We start from the raw sequence: 9100 nt of genomic DNA, 5'->3' as shown, positions 1-9100 counted from the left end.
AAATTCCGCATGAGAGTAGGGTCAATTTGGTCATTTTAGGGTGACTCTAATATTAGAGAGAGTCGTAATCCTTTCTCAAATTGGTCATATTTTTCTGATATAATTGGAAGAAACCTCTTATTTATATTTAGTTAAATTTACGTATCGGTGATCTCTGTAATTTATAACTCGCACAGATTGATGTTAAACGACACCAAAGAAGGGCATAATAATAGCACTTCCCTTATTATATCTATTAATGACTTTCGTTTTAATCCATCCATCTTAGGAACAGCCATTTGGACCAAAGCCTAGCTTTCTTCCAGCAACATCAAACACAACTTCAAACGTTTTCTGCTGCACATTACCATAAATGACCAGATCACTGTCGGCACCATTCGCTGCAAATGCTAGGCACACTTGCGAGGCCGTCACCATGACCAATATCCCGCTAAGGTCCAAATCAATGTCGACTCCCCCAGCGAAAGAGAATGTTATGGACGGGACAGCAATTGTGCGCACTTTGCTAAAGTCATAGCAAGTATCGAACGTGGAAACCGCCGGGGCTGTCGTGTAATTCATCATTCCTTTCCTGAATGCGGTTCTCAAGGCACTATAAACTGTTGGAGGCAATTGGGTAATGGTAGTTCCCGAGTCGATGATGGCACCTGCACTCAAAAAAACCGTTGATGGTATCGATAGAGGAATCCCTTCTACACTGATTCCTACTATACTTATTCCGTAGAATTCCGAGTCTTGTTGGACCTTTGATAACGGTGTGAACCTAACTGAACTCGGCACTCCGCCATCCTTGCCGAAAGTCAAGTGTCCGGTGGAGCTAGCGGAAGAGGGCAAGCAGTAGGAGAAATACTTGCCATATATGGCCGCAGTTTGTTCCACGATGGAGATATTGTTGTCAGAGAGTCCAATAAGCCCTGCTGCTCTGCCAAAGATGCCTGAGTTGTTCTCGCCACAGCCAAATCCAAAATTGTCTATCACCTCCGTCGGTGATATTGTCAACTTCTCAGTGGCGAGGAAGCCGTCCGAAGATGAATTGTCGTCATATGTGATGGAATATAGACATGTCGATCCAGAGCATCCCGAACCAACTAAAGATCCTAGAGCACAATACATTGCTTTAATTAGTTCTAGTTATTCTTGTGATGGTTTTTAACTTTTAGAAACCGAGATTCCGCATCTATGCTTGAAGAACATTTCGGTAAGAAGTCATACGTTCTAAGTGTCTCAAATGTGATTGACAATTACCAAGGGAGCATAATGTCGAGGCGCACGAGGCATTAGCATAGGACGATGATTGAGACGGGTTAAAGATTGGGTCAGGCTGAGTGTAGCAAGATCCCACGCACGGTTTGCACTGGGTCCATGTGAGGGGGCTTCCTGTGTCGAAAAGGAGAGTTAGGTCCTTTTTGGGTGTGCCGAGGCCGATTGTCACTACATAATCACCGGCGATGATGTCGGACTTCGCTGGAAGACTGGCTGCCTTTGAAGCTTTCAAAAGGTTGCTGCTGTTGGAGGATCGGGACTGAATCCACTTGACCCTTGATTCATCTCGGAGCAGGATCTCAGTGAGATTTAGAGGATTTTGGTCTTGAACGGGAGAGCAGGGGCCATTCTTGTGAACTACTTCCAAAGTCGACTTTCGGTTGCTAGCTAAAAGCATGTCGTGCGAGAGTAAGAGATTATGTGAAATAGTAAGTTAATAATGCATTGGTCAAGAAACAAAATGACTCTTCTATTTTTCCATTCGACAAAGACTAGTTAAAAGACTCGTTACCCATGACAATTCTTCATTCTACATATTGGTAGAGAGAGAGAGACCCACCTTTGGTGGTGGAAGGTGAGCAAGAAGGAGAAGGCAATAGAGAGCTAACTGACACAGTGTGGCTTGCAAGCTTCCCTTCTGCTCCATAAGTATAACCTTGGTGCATGAAGCAAGTCATGAGGACATGGAGAGAGAGTAAGAGGAGAGCCCTGTTAAACAGACAGAAAAATGAGCCCTCCATCGATCTGATACCAAAAGGAAGTAAAATGTATTTGCTTTTCCAAGTTTCTGCCAAGAATGCTCTCTGGTTCTGCCTCTTATGTAAGGTTTTTTGACCGGCAATCCGGCATAAGACTAGAAAGCCATACACGTCATCCTTCTTAATATTAATCAATTTTTTCGGTCTATTCGGTTATGTTATACGTAGTTCAAATGACTTACTGAAGGAACGAGCCCCCATTAGGAATCAGTCGCCTTCCTCCCCTTGACTTACTGAAAAGATAAACAAGTTTTTCTCCGACCCTTGGTGGGAGGAGTCCGACCATATCTTTGATTAGTCGGTCACTAGTGCGAACTTAATCCTAAAAATAACTACACATAACCACCAATCGGAGGTATGGTTTGGGGGAGTTTCCTCCGGCTAGAGTTATTGGAAAACACGGCCCAAAAGAATAATGGAGAAAAAATATGAATTAATATCTAGGGGTGTCAAAAAATAACCCGACCCGACCCGAACCGATCTGTTGACACCCCTACTAACATCCTGTAATGTTTATGGTGCAAAATGTTGAGCAATTAATCAACCACCAAGATGTGCACAAAATTGGTGTAACGAGATGAGAATGCCTTGTTGAACGTACGAATATGTGAAAAAAGGACATTATTACAAAATAACCTTACCCAATGAAAGGTTCATAGGTGTGGCTTGAATTAAGAATAAGTTCATATAAACACGTACTGAGATTATTTTAATTACTATTAATTATTCGTATGAGTGATGTTAGAAAAGTCTCGTGATTTAGAGTAGTTAATTATCATAGGATATGTAAAATATTCATTCATGGTGGTCGTTGTTCAAATCTTATTACGAATTTTATACTCGCTGTGACATGAGATTTCTTTCAGTGATGGTTGTTCTTGACTTATCTCCCAATTCTACTATTCTAAACCTATCTCGACAGTGTTTTGTGATGCACTTCCATCTTACATCAGTTTCAACCTAAATTATTAACGATTCTCGCTGGTTCGAAGACGTCGAAGTTCATGTTTGTTTTAAGGCGGCCTATGTAAAAAGGGGTTTAATTTAACAGAAAGACGAAAGATATTGAACTCTGAAATATGCTTGACAAACTTGACTAGTAGGAATACGATTGTCTATGTTGCCATTTGGAACATTATCGACATGTCGTTGATGTTAGGTGCCGGTGGAAACGGTCAGAAGCTCATGTCATGCAAAATATGTTTAGAAAGGAAATAATTAGACATGAATTCCATGCGAGGGAGGTGAAAAAGAAAAGTATCAAGTGGAAACGGTCTAAGCTCATGCCTAAGGAAAAGGTCCTTTGCGACATGCGAATGTTCGCATAGGGTAATCACTTAAAAAGTACTTTTTGCAGTGACCATTTAGGGATGATCGACGACTTATGTTCTTGTCGGGAAAAGCCCATGGAGATCAGAAGCTCGAAACTGTGTTGGGGCAATTAGGATAATCCCTTCTACCTAATGCTGTAAAACCCCAATCGGATGCCATATCGGTGAGGCGAACCATACGCAGCTCAAGCAGTTGAACCGAAAAAAACCGGGCGGGTTGAAAAATAACTAACATGTAAACTAAATCATAGTACTTCACAGTTCACACCTGTGCATCCATAGTTTTTTTTTTTTTGGTCGAAATAAAATTTCATTCATTTGTCAAGATCAAACATGAGAGGAACATAGAAAGCCTCCAAGCAAAGCAAATTCCGAAGAGCTGCAAAATAAAACATATGCGTCTATAGTTGAGTTGGTGGAGTTGCTTTTGTTTATTTTGGAGGTCATGCGGTTGAATCTCATCATATGCAAGTGCAACAATGCCCGAATTCAGGGGTTTTTGCATAATTATCCATTTTTTTAGATAAGTGTGACTTACCTTTCTTGGAAAAATTACCCAATCGGTCATAAAATTGTACAAATTCCAATTTAGTCATAAACTTTTTGGTGTTGCCAATTTAGTCTTAAATCTCTCTGCAAAATTTCAATATAGTCCTTTCGATTAATTCTGTCTAGTCATCGCCTGCCGTCCTATGCAGCACGGTGCCATATCAGCGATTTCTTATGAAATTTGACCGGAAGAAATACATTGTAGTTTCACACAAGGATTTAGAATTCAATTGATAAAGTTGAAAAATTTATGGTTGAATTGGCATCCGTACATTAAGCTTATGAGTGATTAGACAAATTCTCCTTACCTTTCTCTATCTCCTGGCTAAAGATAAGTAGTGGTGGTAATAAAAATAATTCTCTAAAACTTCCATCAAACAAAGACTTCGGTTTGGTTCGGTCAACTCATGAAATCTTAAAATTTCTTCTACGTGATGGGTGGCCGCATAGATTGATTGAATTAATGACTTAGGCTTTTGAACGGGTCGAATGAATAATCACTGCAATTGTATGACCAAGTCCCTCCACTTTGCAATTTGAACTGCACCAGATGTGAGTTAATCTAAAAGAGAAGGATCACCGGCCCATACGTCTTGTTCTGATTATCCTCTTTCCTTATAAAAAATTTCCATATTAATATGATTATTTATATGAACAAACTGTTTAAAGACTCCATGCAAGCACGGCATACTAGTCATTATCAAATTGGAATATAAATGCATTTATGAAAGTTCAAATATTATAAGGGCGTGTTTGTCTTTATGAAAATGATTTTCATGAAATGTTTTTTTCTAAACTTTCATGTGTTCGGTTCACTGAAAGTGGATAATAAACTGAAAATATATAATGGTCAAGGAAATGATTTCTACATCCTAAGAAGAAGAAAGCGTTTTCCAGAATTTCTTACACACGCATAAAGCTCACAGAGATTCAAAACCATTCTCACTTGAAGTGAGCATCGAGAGATTAAGTTTGCTAATTATTTGCATTTTCTATTTCTTTTGGCATCTTTTTAGGTCGTCTTATTTGATGACATAAAAATTTAAAATTTATACAAAATATGTTAGCAATACGTAAGACAAGGATTTCGATATCATCTTAGTATCTTACTGTAACATTCTGAATTTTCGATCCTTTTCCCGGGATTTAAGAAATGAATATTTTGGCCAATGCACTTATAGTGAGATCTCACCCGGAAATGAGCATTCACGGGATGCTAAACTTAGGTGTAAGGCCATTACGGGACTGAGTTCGCACGACCAAAGAACTCGACCTTGGTTCGACCTTCGACCATAAGGATTGACGAGGGAATGTTTTGAGCCAACAGAGACCGGTCTATTTGATTGATCGTGTCCAAAGGAAACTAGTGACAGACCCTCGCAATTACATGACAATCGAGGTCGCCTTGGTTCGAGCAAACTTAAACGTGATTGGACTTAGTGTCGGTTATGGGTCGAGAGCACGTAATCCCAACGAGCCACCCGTTAGCAAGAAATAAGCTAAAGCTGCGATTGTTCGATCTTAGTCATTTCTTGGAATTCGGGCCCGGGAATCGAGAATTTTGAAAGTGACAATTTTGAGCGGCCGATGACGTTTTTGGCTTGGCCAACCCTGGGGCCACCCGTTTCTGCAAAAAAATGAATTTCGGTTCGGGACCGGAAAAATTACGATTTTGCCCCTCGGGACCCCGACGTTGATTCTGAGGCCGTATGAGATTATTTTTCGAGGCCGATGTCATTTTAGGGTGGCCACGCATATTTGGAGTGGTTACGGTCAAAAATTGAAATTTTGGCCCGGGAAAGGAAAAATTATTATTTATTCCTCCGGATTCGCAGTCGATTTTCGAGAGCTTAGGAGGCTATTTTTACGAATCCGACACCATTTCTGAGTGGCCACACACATTTGGGGTTGGTACGGGCAAAAAATGGAATTTCTACCCGAGACCGGAAAAATGACCATTTTGCCCCTAGGCCAAATTTGATTCCGAATTTTGGGGATAATTAAGGAATTAATTGATTTGTATTTATCTCAATTATTGGGGCTAAAGACCTTTTTGCCCCTCAATTATTTTGGATAAGACCAACGAGGGCCGTTGGATCAAGGGCAAAATGAGAAGATCGCGTAGGATCGCGACACGTGGCGCCCACTAGCCATCATATTTGACCAGCTTGGACCATTTCTCTCTCTCCTCCCCCTCATTCAGCCAACTCTCCCGATCACTCTCTCTCTCTCTCTCCCACGTTCTTCTCCTCCTTAGATGTTCGGACACCATCACCGCCAGAGCTGCTGCTGCTGCTGTTCCGCCCGTTTCAGCCACCCATCCAGCTAATTTGTCCCGCCTTTTTAGGGTAAGTGACTTCCCCAAACGTTACCTAGGACCTCGGGTATTGTTAGACATGTTTAGGGCTCGGTTTGGGTAGTTTAAACGGCTGTTTTGGGGCTGAGATAAGGGCTGTGATTTTCTGTTCGGCGCGTAGATTGGATAGTTTGATTCGGCAATTAATTGCGTGAAATTGCCGTGTAATGCCGTGATCGTTGTGGTATGGTAGTTTGAACCTTGTGGAATGAATTTTGAGGGCTGAAGTTCGGTGGGTATCAACAAGGACTCGGATCCTTGAAGTTTGGGTGAATCTCGAAATTGTGTCTTCTGTACCCTCCCGATTTGCTATTTTTGTAGAGATTTTTGGAGGCCGAATCAGGGGTGGTGTCCTTCACGAAAGTTTTTCCTCACATCTTGAAGTATAACATATTTTAAATTTGGAATTTTTGGAGACCATTTGGGTCGCACGAAGACCCATTCTCAGACCGTATCAAAACCGCCCGGAACACTGTTCATCCCGACCTGCTTGTCTTGCCGAATTTTTATAAAATTTTCCAGATCTATTTTCAATAAACTTCCTTCACGAAATTTGTTGGTGACTCTCTTTTCTATGACATATAAAAATTTCAAAGCTTTTCAAGGTGATTTGGGTATTGAAATAAATGTATTTTGAGGACAAAACAGTCTGTTAGAGCGAACTGATTTTGGTCTGATTTCGAGGGATAAAAAGGCATGGTTGCAGATTGAACCGGATTTCGTGTTCTTCATAATAAATGTTGATCAAGATGTGTTTTATGATATATCCAAATTTTAGAATTTTTGGAGTTCGTTTACTATTTATTTTGATGGGATTTCGGTCACCGTGTAAACTGCCCAGATTTACCCTGATTCTATGGATGTTTATTTTTTTGAGCGAGAAATTATGTGTGACCGCGTGCCAAGCCAAGCATGTGTGGCCGTGTGACGTGATTGTGTGATGGTAATGTGTGTTGGCGTAAGGCATGTGTGGCGTGGGATTGTGTATGGCCGTGTGTATGTGTGGCCGTGTGGTACGTGTGGAATGTGTGGAACGAAGGTACGAGAATATAGGATTGGTTGGAAAAGTGATACCCTGAGGCGTGTTCGTTTACGCGGGGTGAGTCCGTCCTGAGGCGTGTTCGTTTACGCGGGACGATGCCGTCCCTGACGAGGTGACGATGCCCGGCCCGACGGGGTGACGATGCCTGACGAGGTCAGAAGACCGTTGGCCTGATGCGTTTTACGCGGGCGCGGTAGAAGGTAAGTGTGTGTAGGATCCCGTCCTGAGGCGTGTACGTTTACGCGGGACGATGCCATCCCTGACGAGGTGACGATGCCCGACCCGACGGGGTGTCGATGCCTGACGAGATCAGAAGACCGTTGGCCTGATGCGTTTTACGCAGGCGCGGTAGTGGTGGAAAAGTTGAGAATGAGCGGGAATTGGCTTGAGGTGCGAGGTTTGCGAAAGTGATGTGTGGTGTGAGTCAGTGTGCGTGTGTGTTTGTATCGCGTGATGTGATGCTTAATTATGGGGTAAAAACTGCTAGGCACGGTATGGGACGTGCCCAAGTGGGTTTTATCTTATAATTGAGGCACGTGCGCGTCTGTGATTCATTGCTGCGATATGTTGGCTGTGTTATTGTCTAACGTGCAGGGACGTGTATGATGGATTCCAGGTAGGGTCGTGTGTGGTTGTTAGTTTGATTGATTATCGTGTGTTATGCGTGTTTTCGTCTGGCGGTACGTGAGAGCCTACGTGGGGTTTGGGGTTGTGCACTTATTGAGATTCGTCTCATGGTTGTGTAACCACCACTTTCAGAACCTCAATCTTAAGCCCGGGAGGTCCGCCTCCTCTTTTTGGAGTTTGAAGAGCCGCCCATGGTGCCCAGTGAAGCTGCAGGTGATCCTCAGGAGCAGATTGGAAGAGGGCGACCAGTAGTTTTCCCCTAGGGTATTTTAGGGGTTGTTTAACTTGGGTTATCCGATAGTGAAGTTAAGATGACCAAACCCCTGATATTTTGTTATGACGGTGATTTCGGATGCTGGTTTGCTGTATATGTTTGTAATATAATGTTTGTATATTTGGTGCTGTATGAATATATCGTTGTTTGATTGTTATGGTGGTCTACCCCGTCGTCGTCATTTTAGTCCGGGGGTTTTTATATCCGCTTCCGCATGTGGCTCTGATGTTTGGGTTGGGTCGGCGACGTTCCTGGGACGTCGCAATTATTCGACCAGAGTGGGATGTCGCGAGCCCGTAGGGGTTCGGAGCGTGACACTTACATTGTGAACAAAATATAATTATAAAAGAGAATATTTGTGCAAGCAAAATTTAATAATCAAAAATCTTTTTCCTTCTCACTTTTAAGTATACCATCAAACAACTGAGAACTGATAATTTTTCTTAGAAGTAAGTTTCAAGGAAAACATCTTCTTCCATTAAGAAGTTTTGTACGGTATGTTTATTTCGGGGACAATTTCATGATAAAGGAAAACGCTTTTCAAGAAATCTTGTTTTAGGAAAATGTTTTCCCCTTTTTAGATTAGGAAAATCATTTTCCTAACTTTAAGTATGCATATTTTCTTTGACAATAAATAATTTTTCGTTGACTGATCATTGTTAGCAAAATCAAATACTTTTAACTGTAAAATCCATGCTGAAGTTTAAATACATCTTTTTTAGTTTTCCTATATTATTGTTTCATCTAAAATCAGTATCTCTCACTCATATTGGATCTCGTCCCCATTATTTTTTCCGAGAATTAGATACTATATTGATACTATATGTAATTTATTTATATCATTATAAGATGGGTTAAATACCTTTCATGATTTTCCTATGTTCCTGTTGTTGCGACCCT

The 9100-nt window shown here is 41.5% G+C and overlaps 1 protein-coding gene across 1 annotated transcript; it reads right to left on the bottom strand.

Moving 5' to 3' along the window:
- Positions 1–216: 216 nt before the first annotated feature.
- On the bottom strand, positions 217–2210 carry LOC130137157 (aspartyl protease family protein At5g10770-like). The gene is made up of 3 exons (XM_056307920.1): positions 1823–2210; positions 1246–1650; positions 217–1097 (listed from the first exon to the last, which is right to left on the bottom strand). Exons 1-3 carry the CDS (start codon positions 2001–2003, stop codon positions 265–267), a joined length of 1419 nt encoding a protein of 472 aa, XP_056163895.1. The 5' UTR covers positions 2004–2210; the 3' UTR covers positions 217–264.
- Between the last annotated feature and the right edge of the window lie 6890 nt (positions 2211–9100).

Source organism: Syzygium oleosum, unplaced genomic scaffold, assembly GCF_021117445.2.
Source record: "Syzygium oleosum isolate NSW1041296 unplaced genomic scaffold, Sole_v2.1 Sole_v2.62, whole genome shotgun sequence".
NCBI classification, from domain to species: Eukaryota; Viridiplantae; Streptophyta; class Magnoliopsida; order Myrtales; family Myrtaceae; genus Syzygium; species Syzygium oleosum.
The sequence above is the reverse complement of the archived record's forward strand: the minus strand, read 5'-3'. Positions and strand labels throughout refer to the sequence as shown.

Excerpts from the sequence above, each read along its gene's own strand:
- LOC130137157 (XM_056307920.1), bottom strand. The coding sequence starts at position 2,003 with ATGGAGGGCTCATTTTTCTGTCTGTTTAACAGGGCTCTCCTCTTACTC. Across the intron at positions 1,651-1,822 it reads CTCACCTTCCACCACCAAAG|CTAGCAACCGAAAGTCGACT; the intron begins GTGGGTCTCTCT and ends ACATGCTTTTAG. Across the intron at positions 1,098-1,245 it reads CTCGACATTATGCTCCCTTG|GATCTTTAGTTGGTTCGGGA; the intron begins GTAATTGTCAAT and ends ATTGTGCTCTAG.